Source organism: Cyrtonyx montezumae, unplaced genomic scaffold (assembly GCF_038088225.1).
Source record: "Cyrtonyx montezumae isolate F1298 unplaced genomic scaffold, pur_monq_1.0 scaffold_33, whole genome shotgun sequence".
Classification (NCBI taxonomy): domain Eukaryota; kingdom Metazoa; phylum Chordata; class Aves; order Galliformes; family Odontophoridae; genus Cyrtonyx; species Cyrtonyx montezumae.
Genome location: NW_027072038.1, coordinates 1,237,630 through 1,253,821, shown reverse-complemented (window position 1 = coordinate 1,253,821; position 16,192 = coordinate 1,237,630). Strand labels below are relative to the sequence as shown.

Below are 16,192 nucleotides of genomic sequence, written 5' to 3'. Positions count from 1 at the left end.
GAAGAAAGCGGTGCGGGACCACAGCACAAACCCTGCACGAGTCCAGGGAGACGACATCAGTTGCCCTCCCTTTGTCCATCAGTGCTGTCGCTGCAGAGTGAAAGGCCCCGGCTGGGTCAGGCACCGACTGTCCTCGCTGCAGCCGTGCTGGCTGTCCCACATCGCTCTGGGTCCCTCAGCTGCCTTCACATCTCTTCCAGGCAGATCACAACACGTACATTCGAGGTCGCTGTGACCTCTGCAGCGTGGAACCTTTAACCTCCAAAGAGAAGCCAGTGTGAGGACACGGCATGCTTGTGAGGGACATTTCCCACCCTGTGTCCTGCAGATGTGTCTATTGAAGGAGGTCTGAGAGAACAAACCAAAATGCAACGTGCTCTACACAGTTACTTTTTTTTTTTTTTTGATAGCATGAGCTTGATTGACACAGCTGGTCGCAGCAGCGGCTGTTCAGCTGTGGGCTGTGCTCTCCAGACCCTACCCCAGAGGGACTGCTGCCGTCTCCTGTGGGATGGGAGCGATGACGGCGGCAGTGCCCAGCGGGGCTTGGGGCAGCTCGCACTCTGAGTGGCGTTGGAGGAGCAGGTGGGACTGCAGGACCCCGGGGACTCCTGATCTGGGCTGCACTCTGTACTGGGGGGGCTCGATGTCTCGGGGCTCTGCAGCCCACGGACAGGTTGTCCTGGCCTGTATGGTGGCTTATGGTAGTGCAGCAGCCCGCCCACCACTTTGTACGTGCCCGCCTTTGTGTGCGGGCGTGGTGAGCGCTGGCGGGCAGCACACCGGGCTTTGGTGGAAAGAACGAGGCATCTGCGGAGAGAGGAACTGCTGAGGGCACGGGACAGCCCCCCGCTCTCCTTCCTCCCGGCACCGCACACGGCAGCGCAGCGAGGAAGAGCGCGGTCGGATGGGCGGAGGGGGAGGGGGAGCAACTCACAGCTGTTTCAGCCTCGGTTCCACCACGCAAAAGCAGCCCAGAATTCTGAGCAGCAGCACGGGAACCATCACAGCCACGGCGTTTTGGAAGCACACCCTGAGGACGTCCTTCACACGGCCGCCACTCGTGGGCTCTTCGCCACGCGCACCTGAACGAACAATCGCGGTCACTGCTGCGCCTCGTGCCCAAGTGGCAATCTCATCAGAGCTCCGACACTGCTCTCTGCACGGCCTTTACCTGCAGCTCCAGCTGCTGGCACGGCCCCTGCGTCTGCACCACTGGTCCACGCAGTGCTGCTGCTGCCCTCCTCAGGGGCTGACTCGTGCACACGATCCGCATCCATCTCTGTAGAAAGAAAGGAGCGGAGTGCGACTGTAAATGTCTGCCCTGGTCAGGAAGATGACATCCTCCAGAGGCACTGCTCCTCAGCGAGAAGACGGCGGTACAGGACAGAGCAGCCCCCGTCACACGGGTATCCATCTCCTGATGGGAACAACGGGGCATTACTCCACAGCGCTCTTCTGTCCCTTCTACGTAGCAGCATCTCACAAACAGGTGCCGGGTGCCTGCAGCGGCCCCGTGCCAATACTACACAACAAAGCGCGTGTGGAAGCGTCTGGGGACGGGCAGGGGAAGAGAGAAGGGAGGAAAAGAGAGGGGAGGGGAGCCCCAAAGGCTCTGTCCTTGCACTGACTTACCCATGGGATCCACCTGGGTAGCAGACTCTGAGTCCGGCCACACGTGATGATCTGGAATCGCAAACACACGAGAGAAGTTCCCGTGAGATGCCGGGATCTCTTTCTCCATCAGGGACCGCAGCTGGGTCAGGTAATGGGATGGGAGAAAGATCCAGGTCGTCAGTTGCACAGCTACAGAGTGGCAGGGCGACCCGCTGGCTGCCATTGGCAGGTTGCAAAGGACCCTCCCCAGGCCGCGTGCAGGAGCAACGTTTGGGGCCGTGGGGGCACGGCCTGACTTCTAGCCCCCCGTGCCATTCGGTTTTCCCCACCCACCTGCTCGCAGTGCTTGCCGCCGAGGACCATGCAATTCAAAGCAAGTTATGACCACGAAGGCGTGGAGGAGGAGTATGAGATGGGCAGGAGCCATAGCTCCCCACACTGCAAGTGCCGCAGCCGAGGCAGGCACAGAGCAAGGCTGTGACACGGGACAGCGTCACAGAGCAGCATTGTGAGCTCAGAGGAGAGGGGCTGAGGTTCCGTTGGGCACGGAACTCCCAACTGCCACTCTCGTGCCACCACAGCAGGTAAGGCAGCAGGCTCCTCCTGCTCCTCGCACTGCGCCCTTCAGGCGATCGCAGCGCCCCACATCTCAGCCCAGCGCCCATTTGGGCATTTTCCCCACAGAGAGAATGTCATCGTGGCGGCTGACAGTCAAATACGTGGGACCTCAGGCCTCTGCCTGGACTGAGGTCCCCGGGGTCTGGGGACAGGCAGCGCAGCTCCCACCTGGGGGGCTGCAGTACCCTGTGGTGCAGCTCCCACCTGGGGGGCCGCACCCAGCTACGGCTGCCCCCTCTGTCCCTGCCCACTGCTGGGGACAGCCCCTGGAGGCACAGACGCCGCAGCCCCAGCAGCCCCTGGTGCTCTCAGAGGACCGGGGGCACCCAGCGCCCACCGCTGTGTTGCCCCATCCCACCACGGCTCCGCTCGCCTGCAGCGCCGCGGCGCTGGAATCAGGTGGTGAGTCTGGGGGCTGCAGAGCAGCAGGGGGATGTCTGCACCGAGTTGGTGTTGGAAAGCTGACATTGCCCCGTGGGGATCTTCTTCCTTTTGTCAGAAGCAAAATCCAGCGCAGACGTCCCGGAGGACACCCTGGACATCGACGATCTGCTCTCGTGGTTGAACGGTGGTGAGTTCGTGGTCTGCAAAGCTGGCAGGGGGTGTTCCCACCCAGTGGGTGTTGGAAAGCTGGCATTGCCCTGTGGGGATTTTCTTCCTTTTTCCAGAGGTGAACTCCAGCACCAAAATCTGGGAGGAGATCCTGGCCAATGACACCAGCAGTGGTGAGTCTGGGGGCAGCAGAGCTGGCGGGGGGGTGTCGACACCAAGTTGGTGTGGGAAAGCTGGCATTGCCCTGTGGGGATTTTCTTCCTTTCTCCAGATGTGACAACAAGCAGTGACACTGCTGAAGTCCACGAGGAATTGGACGATTTGCTCTCGTGGATCTGTGGTGAGCGTGTGGTGTGCAGAGCTGGCGGGCAGTTGTGCGCACCGAGTGGGTGTGGGAAGGTTGCCATCGTCATTTTGGGGGATGTTGTTGCTGTTTCAGAAGAGGGGAGTCCTCTGGAGGTGCCCCAGCAGAGCCAGGACCTGCCTGCAGCCCATGAGGAGGGGGTCAACGTCGAAGAGAGCGTGGAAGAGCCAGAGGTGCCCGTGGCGACCCCCCCGCTCCCCCCCACGCCTCCTTCGCCCCGCACTGCGCATCTGATGGAAGAGGCGCGGCGGAGGCAGCCCCGGGTGGTCCTCACCCGCCTGGCACCCACTGGCAGCGTCCCGCACAGAAAGAGGAAGCTACAGCAGTGCCGGGACGCTCCAGCCAAGAAATGCCGGTGCCAGGCGGAGCCGGGCCGTGTCGGCAAGGCGGCCAGCAGGACCACTCGGTGACCATCGAGCCCAGCAGCGGCCCGAGCGGGAGCGGAGCAAGAAAGCGGCCCACGCGGTGCAGCAGGAGACACGGCCAGAGCCAACAGATACGGCCCCCGCGGCGCCCAGAGAGCAGTGGCAGCGTTCCAGGGCACCACCAGCGGCCCCAGCCCTACCCCTCCCAAACTGGGCTGTCCAAAACGGCACCTTGGACCGGGGCGATGTGACTCCGCAGTGATGGACTGCAGAAGAGCTGGAGGGTCACAGGTAGGGAACAGTTCTTAGGACAGGATACGGTTGAAATATTACTGTTTGTTCTTTGTTTTGTCTGTTAAATTATTAAAGGTTTGCATTCACTTTGCTCACGGCTCAGCCTGCACTCCTTCACGCGCACCACAGCCGCCCCAGACCCCCGTGCCCACCTCTACAGATGTTTGGGTGGTTGCCTGCAGGTGTTGGATGGTGGCTTTCGAGGGCTTCATCTCCTCCAGGTCCTCCTCACCGAAGACCTCAGACCTCAGACGTGGCTGCCGTCACACTCTCTGTTGAAGTGTTTTGTTTCTGGGGAAGGAGATGGTCACGTGTTGAGCACTGCTGTGCTGAACGGGGCACCGGAGAGCACTGGGATGGCATCAGGGCCGCAGACAGCACTGCGGTGGCTTCAGGCAGCGCTGGGGATGCGCAGATGGGCACCAGTCGATCCTAGACAGCGCTGGGAGGCAATGCGAGGGCACTGCGGAGCTGCGAAGAGCACCAGGGGGCACTGGAGAGCTTTGGGCAGCACTCGCAGGGCTGGGGAGGGGGCGGTGTTCAGGCGGTGCCCAGGTGACCTATTTTAACTTCCCCACTTTCCTCTTCTCCAGCATCTCGCCCAAGGCATTAAACAATCCATTTTTCCATAGGGGGAGACCTTCCCCTTGGGGCTGCCCTCCTCGCCCCCCCATCCTGCTGCTCGGCTCTCCCCTGGGTGCAGTGCTCGATGCATTCCCACCCTAACGCTGTCATTCAGTGACACATTTGTCACCAACAGACTCACCGTGGGTCCCGATGAGGGGCGGGGGGGTGGCACCAATGTGCATCACACGAGGGGAAACTGAGGCACGGGCCGGGCCAAGCGCTGCAGGGCAGAATTTTTGGCAGAGCATCACGGTGGGAGGGATGGCTTTCGCTCTGAGTGCTGCTGAGTCAAAGCTGAGCGTTCCCTTCCTGGAACGAGAGGGTTAATGTCACCCTCAAAGTGTCCTCCTTCCCCTGTCCCCCCACCCATCTCCCGCTTCTCCCTCCTCTTTCATCCCTCTGCTTTTTGGGGGGGCGGGATCTCAATCCCCCTCTTTCTCCCACCCTGAGACCTCAGCCCTATCAGTCCCAGATGGGGATAGGAGCTAAGGGTCCCCATATCCCCCCACCCTGTCCCCCCCCAAGCTTCTGCTTTTTCTGCCTTTTTGGCCCCAAATGAAGCACTGGGGATTTTTTTTCAGGGCTCTTTCTCTGCTGAGCGGGTACGGGGTACTCTGATGGGATGCTGAGGAGCCGGGCACCCATGGGTGCTGCAGCAATGCTGTCCCCACTGTTCCCAATTTACAAGTGGGTCTACACGTGGGGGTCCCCAGCCAAGTTGGGAACAGGAAAGGAAAGACCTCTTCATGGAACTGTATTTGCTCAGGGACCTGGGTCCACTCTGTGGGTGATGCAGAAGAATGAGGATATTCAACGTATAGCAGAAGGGAATTTGGTGGTGGGGGAGTGCAGTCTGGGATTCCGTGTACATGTACATATATGTGAGTGTGTGTGTATTTAATGCTCGTTAATCATCGTGTGTGCATGTATATATATTAAGCGTGATGTAGTGATGTGGAATTAGGGGGGGATGTCGTGGTTTTATGATTTTTGTTACTGGCATTCCACATCATAACGTCACGTCGTGCACTGGGAGGTAAAGTTCACAGAACCATCAGTAGTTCTGGGTGTCCCTGTCGTGGAAGAGAGCATCGTCTGTGACTCGTGCAAAGAGACACTCTGAGGGAACGGACCCGGAGAAAGACCGGGAGGAGGGGAGGGACGGGGGATGCGATCACCCGCCAGGAGACCGCGGCCAGGACGGCGCAGACACGGCCACAGACGCGGGCGGCTCCGGACTCCACCTGCGCGCCAGCGGTGCAGCACGCGAGCCCCGCCTCCGCCGCGCTCCCATTGGTCGGGCCTCCGAGGGGGGCGGGCCCTCCGCCGTCGCGCCGTTCTTACGTCATCACCGCGCGCGTCCCATGGCCCCGGCCCGGCTGTCCGCGGCGCTGCCCCGCGCCATGCGCCTGCTCCGCTTCCAGGGCCCCGGGACGGCCGGGCCCCGGCTGGGGCTGGAGGAGGAGGAGGGCGGGGACGTGGTGGACCTCAGCGAGGCCGAGCCCGCGCTGCCCCGCTCCATGCGGGCCTTCCTGGAGAGCGGCGAGCACGGGCTGCAGGCTGCCCGCAGGTGGGGGGTCCGGAGATGGCGCTGGGGAGCTTGCTGGAGATGAGGGACTCCTCGGGCACCTTGACGTCCTGCTCCAGGCTGTGGTCGCGGTCGTTCGTGGCTGGCTCATGTTCAGCCGAGCACCGACCTACATCTCCAAATGCTTTTCCTCCTCGCAGCCTTCCAGCTGCTCTGCCCCGAGCCCGCAACGATGCGTGGGGTTGTTGTGACTTAAGTGCCGGACTAACGCTTAGTGCTGTTGAACTGTCCTCAGCCATCGATCAGCCTGTCCAGACCCCTCTGTAGGGTCTGTCCTGCCCTTAGGCAGATAATTGCAAGACCTGAGGAGTGACGGTAGGAAGGCAGAGCAGTGTCCTGCTATGCCACCAGGAGCTTGGGGGCCACGTGCTGTGGGTGCTGGCGCGAGGCTCCTCCACCCGTCATCCGGGAGCAGTAACTCAGCACAACCTTGTGGAGAGTGGTCCAACTGCACAAGAAGATGGTGCCCATCGAGTGTGAGTGCCGCGGCAACGTCCGCAGCCTGCAAGGAGGTGAGTGGGACTGGGAAGAGGAGAGTGCAGGGATCCCCCTTCCCTCGTGGCCGCGTGGGGCGCAGCGCGGTTCTCCCAAAGGCACTTTTCTCCCGGGGCTGCCGGGCTCCCGGGATCGCCCCTCGTGGGCGGGCTTGGGATGCTTTGGGCCCGGAGTCCCACCCCGCTGCGGGGCGTGGGCTCCACGTCACGGCCCGGCCCAGCAGAGCTCCGTTCTGCGCTGCAGGAGTGCCCCGTGGGCTGTGGGTGAGTGTCCCCGGGAGGAGTCGGGACGCGGGGTGGGGTCCGTGGGGGGAGGCGTCCCGGGATCCCACCAGGAATCCCACAGTCCGGCCGTGCCCCCCCCCCCCCCCGCTGAACGCAGCCCATTTCCCTGCGTGACCTTTGCGTTGTGCTGTGGAGGCGTTGGCCCTGAATGCCACGCGTGCGTTCCTTCCCTGCGTTCGGTTTTCTTTCTGCCGTCTCTTTTGCGCTCAAAACCCTTCTGCCTCCCTCCCTCTTTTCTACAATTCTGTGAAAGAGAAAACAAGTTGAGTGCTAAGGAGTGCCTGTGTAGCAATATCCCACTGAGCTAGCTTGCCTGGGCAGCTCACTGCAGTGATGATGTGCAGAGTCACGTGCAGAGCGAGCACAGGCACTGCTGCTCTTGCACAAGGGCCTGGGCTCCCTGGCAGCAGCACTCAGGCACCGTGGGCAGGACAAGGGAGGCGGCCTGCTTCTCCTTGTAACCTCAGCCAGGCTGTCTGTCTAGGAATAGAAAAGGATTTTCTGAACCACTGGTGCCATTATCTACTTGAGCCACCGTAGTGCAAACACCCCATGCTATTCTGCTGCAAGACAGCCTTTGTTGGTTCCTTGCAAAGCAGTGTGTGCTTGCTGTGGCCATTCCATAGTGTTCAGGTGTTGCTTTCAGACTGGGAAGTTGTGTGCTTTTCATCCCACTTTGCAGTCACCATCGCTAAACCAGCACCAAAAAATGCCAGGGGTGGTGAGCTCTAATAACTGGTTGCTAGTGAACTAATGCTCTCTCTGGTTTTTATTGCAGTTGCCTAGGTGCTGGTGGACTTGAACAGTAAGAGATTGACCAAAAACTCGAGTGATGGTGAGTGTGTTTGTTTGCAGTACCACACTGTACCAGGCATTTGCTCTGATCAGATAAATGTAGGGATTGTACATACAGCAGGAAGAGCACTGTCATTTTATGAGTGGTAAATCTGTAACTTCTTTCTGTTTCCTCCTACTGGAGGACAGTGCCCTGAACATATGTTTTTCCTGCTTGAGAGTTAATGGAAAATCCAACTCAACGTTAGTTAACAGGAAGTATTTTTTTCAGATAAAATCTTTGGGCACACTGCTCCTTCCTGGTTCAATCGGCGGGGTTCCATTCATACAGCAGTTACTACTGTGCCTGTTTTCAAAAGCCCAGGCTCCATGAAAGTCAGCACTGTTTTGCTGTTGATCTTCATTGGAACAGTGATGGATCACAGGAGCCATTGTTATCCCACAGAGATTGCACTGAGCAGAAGGAAGGAGAAACCTGTTTGTGAATGGCCGTTTTATGCCAATCACAGCACGCCCTGGTGCACTGCAGAGCCACAGAATGGTTGATGTTGGAAGGACCTCTGGGTCCATCTGGTCCAGCCCCTCATCCAACAGGGCCACAGGAACTGGTGCCTAGGACCACATCCAGATGGATTTGGAGATTTCCAAGAGGAGACCCTGCAACCTCTCTGGGTCCCTGTGCCAGTACTGCAGCACTTACACGGTGCAGGAGTGGTCCTGGCACTGGGCACCACTGGAAGGAGCCTGGCTCCATCCTTTGCCCCTGCCTGCAGGAGTTGTTGGCTGTGGGTGGGATCCCCCTGAGCTCCCCTTCTCCAGGCTGAGCGGCCCCCTCTCTCTCAGCCTCTTGTCATAGAAAAGGTGTTCCAGTCTCTTCACTATCCTGACAGCCTTCCATTGGACTCTTCCCAGTATGTCCAGTTGTCTCTTTTACTGGGAGCCCAGAACTGGACACTGTTCTCCAGGTGCAGCCTCACCAGAGCCGAGTAGAGTGAAAGTAATGGTGCAGAACAGTGGTTGCTTTATGATTTACATGGAGAACTGCTAGGAAGGAGGCTTGGTGGGCCTGAACAGAGATGTCAGGTGGTCTAGCTTTTGTTTCATTGGAAACCAGATGCTCCATGGGCAGCAGTATGGAGATATGTTCTCCATGTAGATGTGCCCCTCTGACTTCTTTCTGATGTGCCTGGGAAGTCCCATTAGAATAGACTGCTGGGTGAGACAGAAGCTTGATATAACATCACTTGTGAGGGTGGAGTTTACTTATTACCTCCGTGTTCACATCTTTTATGTCTTTTTCAATTTTTTATTTCGACTCTTATGTGTGCATCAGTGCAAGTCTGCCTTTGCTAAATCCTTTCCTTGTGGCCTTAGGCAACAATCAAGGGAGTCTCAAGTTTCAATGCTGAGCAAGAAGCACAGGCACTCAGGAAGGCCATGAAGGGCTTTGGTAAGTTGATCTTCCTCGGTGCTTTCCCCCCCCCCCCTAGCACTGTGAATAGTTGCTCTGGTGGTTTGTTAGAGGGAAGCCTAGCTGTTTGTATTGCTCTGCTGTGCAATCCCCTTAAAAATCACTGGAGTGTGGAAACAGACCTGCCCTTCAGGTCCTGAAGTGCAGCTCCTTTGGTGGTGTGGGTCCTGGTAGCTTTGTATGCCCAGATTTAGTCCTGGGGCTGTTGAGAGCTGGCTGTGTAAAGGACTGGAGGTGGCACAAGATCAGAGGGCACTTCTGATTCTTGTGCACGCAGCCTGACTAGCTTCCATTTGTTCCTTGCAGGCACAGATGAAGATGCCATCATTGAGATCTTGACCAAACTAAATGTTTCCCAACGTCAGCAAGTTCTGATCACCTATAAGAGCGCTATTGGAAGGGTAGGTGGTCAGCAGAGACTTTACCTGACAAGGTTATTTTGTTCTTGTTCAGTTCAGAGCAGTTGTTGGTGCAAAGAGGGTTGGAGCCTGAAGAGAAGGAGTGAACAACTCAGTTCTTTCTGTTCTTGAAGGCTTCTGCCAACTCCTTTCTCCTCTCTTGGCCTTCTAGGATTTGATTGATGACTTGAAGTCGGAGCTGAGTGGGAATTTTGAAAGGGTGATCATTGGGATGATGACTCCCACCACCATGTATGACGTGCAGGAGCTAAGGAGGGCTGTGAAGGTTTGGAAATCTTTCTTTTGCTTAAGTTGCTTAAGTTCTGGCCAAAGACTTACTGCTAAGTAATGTAGATCTTCATGCTTTATTAACTCTTAAAGAAACCTGTTTGCGTGTCACAAATGGTTGTTGGTATCTTGTCTTGGCATCTCCCTAGGGTGCAGGAACAGATGAAGGTTGCCTGATAGAAATTCTGGCTTCTCGCACTAATGAGGAGATCCGTCGCATTAATGAGAACTACAAGCTTCGTAAGTAGTGCAGAAGGCCAGGCCTTGTCCTGCTGTCTCACAGTCAGTTTGTGTGTGTGCAGGCAAACACGAAGAGGAAGGAGTTTAGGGAGCTTTTAAGTGTGACAGCTTGGCCAGTCTAGCTGTTGCTATTTGTCCAGAGAGAAGCTAGACTAGAATTTCACCAGCAATTGAATTCTGTCTGTCAGTGGGACGTATGGCTCTCTTGCCAGTTTCTTACACTCTGTGCTTCTTAATTGGAGGCTGTAGTGCTAATGATGGCTGGAGTGCTGCAGTGATGGTGAAAGCCGTGGGTGCAGTTGTGTACTTAGCTAGGTTATGGCTGGCAAATGTTGTGGGCAGCACCCAGGAGGTGGCCCTGCTCCTAACAGGTGCTGTGTGTTCTCGCTAGAATACGGCTGCTCCCTTGAGGATGACATCACATCTGACACATCTTCCATGTTTCGAAGGGTCCTCGTGTCCCTCGCAACGGTGAGCCAAGCTGAGGGGTGATGGGGGTCAGTCTTCCTGTGGACACACCTCTGTGCTCAGTGGTGAGGTGCTTCAGGTTGGCTTTCCTTCCACTTCTCACCTGTATATTCCATTGCCAGCTGCTCGAACCCAGCTTCTGCAGGGAGAGGACTCTGACTCTGGGTATGCATGAAAGCTGTGAGCTCTTCTTCAAATGTCCCAGTAATGCAGGCTGCTGCTTGTTTCAGAAGGAAGCCCAAAGCACATCTGAGCTGAATTTCACCGTGTTTGTAGTCCTTTGAAGGACTCCATTTTCCATCTCCAGTAACTGTTTCTGAATGGGGAATTCTCAGGAGTCGCTTCCATTAAATGCTCTGGTGAACTGAGCCTTCTATCCTCATATCTTTGCAGGGAAACAGAGATGAGAGGACATATGTAGACGATGCCCTTGCTCAGCAGGATGCTCAGGTGTGTATTAACTTGCTTCCTTGCAAGAGCAATCTTTCTGTGTCCATATGATGCGTGATGAAGAGAAGCCGAACTGTGAAATGGGAATAATGGTTCTGGTCTTGTTTGCAAGTCTCTAATGAGAAGTTTCTAGACAGGCTGGTTACTTGGCAGGACTGATGGTGTTTCAGTAGTGAGTTGCCATGCCCGGTTGGTGCCTGCTGGAAAATATCTGTGGTCTAGACAAGTACATGCCAGCAGTGTTCTAGCACCGATGAATTAAACATCTGCTGTACGCCAGGTCTTCTTGAGCCTTACTTTATCATCCCTAATGTCTTTAAGAGCCTGTATGAAGCAGGGGAGAAGAAATGGGGAACAGATGAGGTGCAGTTTATGTCCATCCTCTGTACACGGAACAGGTATCACCTCCTGAGAGGTAGGACCCTTCCACAGTGTCCTGATTGTTTCTTTCCTTCCTTGTTTGTGTGATGCTTTCATAGGAGCTTCATAAGTGTTCAGTAAGTGCAAACTCTTCTGAGACAATGGGTATTCTTGAGAGAGCCTCACTGCATCTGTTCCATTTGGGCTGTTTTATTCCCTTCTGAGACTAAAAGGGGCTTCAAAAACCTCAGCACAATTAATCTGCATAAAAAATAGAGATTGTGAAGTGTGACTGCCAATGGGGCAGGGAGGAGAATTTAAACTGCCAGCATTAAGTAGTAGGTCTTGCAAATGGTAGCAGCTGCAATAGGCCAATTAGCAAGACAGTTAGCAATTAAAATGAATTATTCTGTGGGTGGGATGGTCTTGATTTAGCTAAAAATGCAGGAATTATACGGTGTTCATGCAGCAAACAAGGAGCTTGTTCTTGCTAAGTGGTCCTTTGGATCTCTCTGACTTTCTACCATGGACTCTTCCTCCTAGTTTTTGATGTGTACAGAGGCATTGCTAATAAGGACATAACAGACAGCATTAAATCTGAGATGTCAGGAGACCTGGAAGATGCTTTGCTAGCTGTGGGTGAGTGCACTGCTTTTAAATGTTGTCTAGAAAGCTGTTAAATGATTAGAGGTGCTGTGTCTTCCCTTGACTGGCTGTTAACTTCAAGAGGAAGACATGGTTTACTTTTTTTTTTTTAATGCTTTAGAGATGCAATCAGGTGAGAAAGCATTGTGCTTTATGGTACAGTGTACTTGGCTAAAGGATCCTTTGGCAGCAGAGGTTTGCTGTCAGGAGGCATTAAAGCCTTTGAGCAGATACTGCTGTGCACCAGGCCCAGAGGCATCAGCTCCCAGCGTGTCACTGTGGATGTCTGCACTGCACCTGCTGTTTGTTAGCCTTGAGCTGCATCCTGACAGAACAAACACATGCACCAAGAATGTGCTACAGTGGTGTGGAAAACCTGCTTCTACTGACCTTAATTCTCTTGTTTCTCCTTTCAGTGAAGTGCATGCGAAATAAGCCTGCGTACTTTGCTGAAAGGCTGTATAAATCCATGAAGGTAAACAGATTTTGGAGTAAGACTGTTTTCTTCTTTCTTGCATTTTTATGCTCAAGTCAGTTGCAGCGTAGCAATCATGAGGTAGAAACTGCAGACAGTCAGGACATTGGCTTTTCTAGAAAAGCTCAGGGTTTTCTGTAGATCAGGGTAATAGTCATACTCAGGAGCAAGCTGCTAATGGATCCCTCCATTAATGCAAAAATGCTCTAATTAAGAACAGCTCCTGCACAAGAGGAAGCACTAAAAGCTTCGTGTCTGTCAGTGGTTTATTCAGAAGGTTTTGTAGTTTGCTGTACGTGGTTCCTTTGCTTTCTAGGGCCTGGGGACAGATGACAGCACACTGATCAGAGTGATGGTGTCCCGCTCGGAAATAGATATGCTGGATATCAGAAGAGAATTCCTGACCATGTATGGAAAGTCTCTCTACTCCTTCATTAAGGTAAACTTGTTGATGTTACATGCAAAAAGCAGGATTTGCTGAGTGCCTTGGAGGAGATGATCCCTCCTTGATACCTGTTGGGTATTTTAGGGCTGCTAAGATTAAACAGATGTTACAAAAAGGAACTGAAAACGTTCCTGAATATTCTTAAATTGCCTACAAGGATACAAACAATGCAAACAACATTTATGTCTTAAGAAGAATTAAGCTTTAGTGGAACTTAAACATCATTCATATTCCTATGTTTTCTTTTCTCAGTAACTCAGTTTGCATTAGCCTTTTCTCTTCCTCTCCTCTACTTTGTTTCTGCACTCTTCTCCTCTGCAGTGTTCCTTCTCTTCCTCCTGCATTTCTCTCTTCTGTTCTCTTCTCTCTGTTCTCCCCTGCCCTTTACTTCATGCCCTGCCCAATTATACCTTCCCATATTACTTCTACTTCCTCTCCTCCCCCTTTTCTGCCTTCTTTTATTCTGTCATCTGCTCTACTCCTCTCCCCATCTGTGCTTCCTTGCTCTCTTTCCTCTTGTCTTTCTTATATCCCCTCCTCTTCCCTTTTCTGCTCTTTCCTTCTGTTCTGCTGTCATCCATTCCTTCCATTTCCACTCTTCCCCTTAATGATCTTGTATTCTTTTCCCATCTTTAGTTCATATGTTATCTGCCATTTTCTCTCTAAACTCTTCCCTATTGTCCCTGCCCTCTTTTTCTTTCCCTTGCCCTTTTTAGATGTTCTTACTTCTATCTTCTCTCCAGTTCTGCCCTCTTTCTTCTCCCCTCTCATTCATACTCTTCTGTTCTTTCCTCTTACAAGCTCTTCTCTTCCCTCTTTTCTTAGTTCTACTTAATTTTATCTCTTCTCTCCATCTCTCCTCCTATGTATTGTCCTTGCTCCTCTCTCTGTTGTGCCCTTTTCCCTTCTTTCTTCTCATTTGTTCACCTTTATATTCCCAGGGAGACTGCTCAGGAGACTACAGAAAAGTTCTGCTGAAACTCTGTGGTGGTGAGGATTAGAGGATGCCTGGTGTACCTCCTGTGTTTGAGGAAGGAGGAGATCATAAGGATTTTTTTTTTCTTTCTTCAAACAGCTCATTAATTGCTATGAGAGTGACTTTGATTAATTCATGCTCTGCTTGGGTAATGACAGTTCCATTGTACCCTTAAATTTTGCATCACCCCTTTGTATCTAATTGAGTAAACAGAATGCTTAAACCAAATCTATGCAAGCTTTGCTATTTCCTTGCAAGCTGTGTCTCTGCCTTTGCATTTACCAGTAAATCCTGTCAAATGAAGCAAGTTTGGATGCAGAATATAGGAACTTGCAGAGGGAAAAATCACCTTTGACATTATATGGAGAGAATGCAGGCTTGCTTCACCTTTTGGAAGATAATGAACCCCCTCCAAAAACAAAAATCATCTAAAATACAATCAGATTTGATGTCATAGAATCATTTAGGTTGGAAAAGACCGCTGAGGTGGCCAAATCCTACACCACCCCATCCCCACCATGCCCACTAGCCTTGTCCCTCAGTGCCACGGCTCCATGGTCCTTGTAAAGCTCCAACTTGTCAGCTTGCTTTCTGAGTGTGGAGCATGAGCAGCCTTGCTGCACTTTGTGTGCGTGTTGCCTCCAGATCTGGAGGTGGGGAAATGCCCCTGGTGACTGCAGGAGGAGCTCTAGCTTTGGCTGCAGCTCAGCCTTGTCGTCTTGGTCTGTCTGACTTGATTCCTGGGAGTGTCCATCGTTAGGTTTGTTTGTCAAACCTTTGCTCTTCATCAGTTGCTGTCACTGGAATGGTAGCTATGAGGGAATGACCTGCCCATGGAGCAGTCTCACCAGCAGTGCCTGATGCCTCATATTGAACTGCCTTGCTCCGGGGTCACGTACCAAATCCTGCCAGCACTGCCCACGTGGATAACACTGCAGTTACAAGCTCTGTTACTGAGCTGTGTGCAGGCCCCGTGCTTGCCTCACTGGTGATGGACTGAAGCTGAAGTCTTCCTGCACTAGAGGACGCTCCTGTCCCACGGAAGGGGGCCACAGCTCCAGCCCAGCTCTGGAGAGGGGGCAGAGGTGCCTCCAAGCAATGAGTGTGGTCCAGCCAACCTTATACCTCCTGTGGTTCATCGTGTGAGGCCTCCAGGAAGAAACGTGGGCACGGGTGATAGTGCTGGGAGATGCTTGAGCAGTATCACGAGTGACTGCAGAGCTCTCGGGGGGGTAGTTGGACATGGGGGGCCAGGTGGTGCTGTGGGACAGTTGTGAAGAGGAGGGCACTGGTGGGGCAGGTCAGTCAGTGGCTGTGGCACTGGTGCTGGCAGCAGGGCCTTGGGGTCTGTGGCTCTTGGGAGCAGCTGTCACTTCCCTCTGCTGCCATGGCAGGGTTTGCAGCACCCCAGTGTGTCACCTGGCTGCTGCCAGCAGGGAGGGGCTGAGGAGAGAGACAAAGTGCAGGCAGGTGAGGGGAAGTCAGTTTTGGGGTGGAGGGTTGCCAGAGGGTTCTGAGTGTAGTTTAGAGCAGGGAAAGGTGTAGGGGCAAAGAAGAGTGTAGAAGCGGGGCCAGGACAAGGACAGGGACTTGGCAGGGGCAGGGTCTCAGCTACTGTGAGCATCCCAAGATGGTTAGTGAGCAGGAATGGAGGAGTAACAGTGAGAGGTGGGACACTGGGCATGGAGGACAGCCGTGAGCTTGCCAAGGAGCAGCCCTGGAGGGGCATGGAGCACTGTGGGTGCACAGAGAGGGAAGGATGAGGGCAGGGTGCTGAGGGTGTGGGCCAATCACAGAATTCAGGTCTGGGGGAAAGGTGCAGATGTGCTTCTTTATCACGTGCATCAAAGCAGGCAAGACAGCTTTCTCTATCCCCTTCCCAGCAATTGAGGTGATGTGGTCCCCTGGGTCCTCCCCCAGTTCCTGTACACAGAAGCATTTGAGGGCACTGGTTCATGTGCTGCACCCTACTGCTCTGGGCCATGCACCTGTGCTGGAAGCTGTCCCCCATGTGCCATGGGATTCCCCCTATGGCATGTGGAGGGCAGTGCCCACTGCTTCCTGGCTCAGGGTGGCCTCATGTCCCCCTCAGCTGCATCTGTTCTCCTGCCTCCATTTCCCCAGCAGATCCCATTTGGGACAGATGGGAGACTCTGGGGAACAAGGGTGGGTGAGGATGTGAGCTCATCACCCCCCACTGAAGGCGCAAAGGGGTGAAGGAACCCAGGCTCCATGTGCCTAGCACTGCACATGGCCACGACACAGGACCTGCAGGGACACAGGGCCCACGAGGACACAGGTTGGACTCTGACCCCATGATGTGGGGGCATTGCGGTGGGAGCACCCAGGCCACTTCCTAGGGCAGGTGCCACCTTCA

General features: G+C 54.2%; 1 protein-coding gene across 2 annotated transcripts in view; it reads left to right on the top strand.

Moving 5' to 3' along the window:
• Nucleotides 1-13,902, top strand: part of ANXA4 (annexin A4) — an 81,871-nt gene extending 67,969 nt beyond the window's left edge. Inside the window, exons 2-13 of one of the 2 annotated variants that reach the window (XM_065745163.1) lie at nucleotides 7,591-7,639; nucleotides 8,974-9,049; nucleotides 9,377-9,471; nucleotides 9,641-9,754; nucleotides 9,906-9,996; nucleotides 10,388-10,467; nucleotides 10,858-10,914; nucleotides 11,236-11,329; nucleotides 11,818-11,913; nucleotides 12,336-12,394; nucleotides 12,711-12,833; nucleotides 13,781-13,902. In XM_065745163.1, coding sequence (XP_065601235.1) covers nucleotides 7,637-7,639; nucleotides 8,974-9,049; nucleotides 9,377-9,471; nucleotides 9,641-9,754; nucleotides 9,906-9,996; nucleotides 10,388-10,467; nucleotides 10,858-10,914; nucleotides 11,236-11,329; nucleotides 11,818-11,913; nucleotides 12,336-12,394; nucleotides 12,711-12,833; nucleotides 13,781-13,840 — 948 coding nt within the window. In that variant the 5' untranslated portion in view covers nucleotides 7,591-7,636 and the 3' untranslated portion in view covers nucleotides 13,841-13,902. Of the gene's footprint in view, nucleotides 1-7,590; nucleotides 7,640-8,932; nucleotides 9,050-9,376; nucleotides 9,472-9,640; nucleotides 9,755-9,905; nucleotides 9,997-10,387; nucleotides 10,468-10,857; nucleotides 10,915-11,235; nucleotides 11,330-11,817; nucleotides 11,914-12,335; nucleotides 12,395-12,710; nucleotides 12,834-13,780 lie in introns of those variants that run through there. The other variant, XM_065745164.1, reaches the window with a different exon arrangement.
• The last annotated feature ends 2,290 nt before the right edge of the window (nucleotides 13,903-16,192 follow it).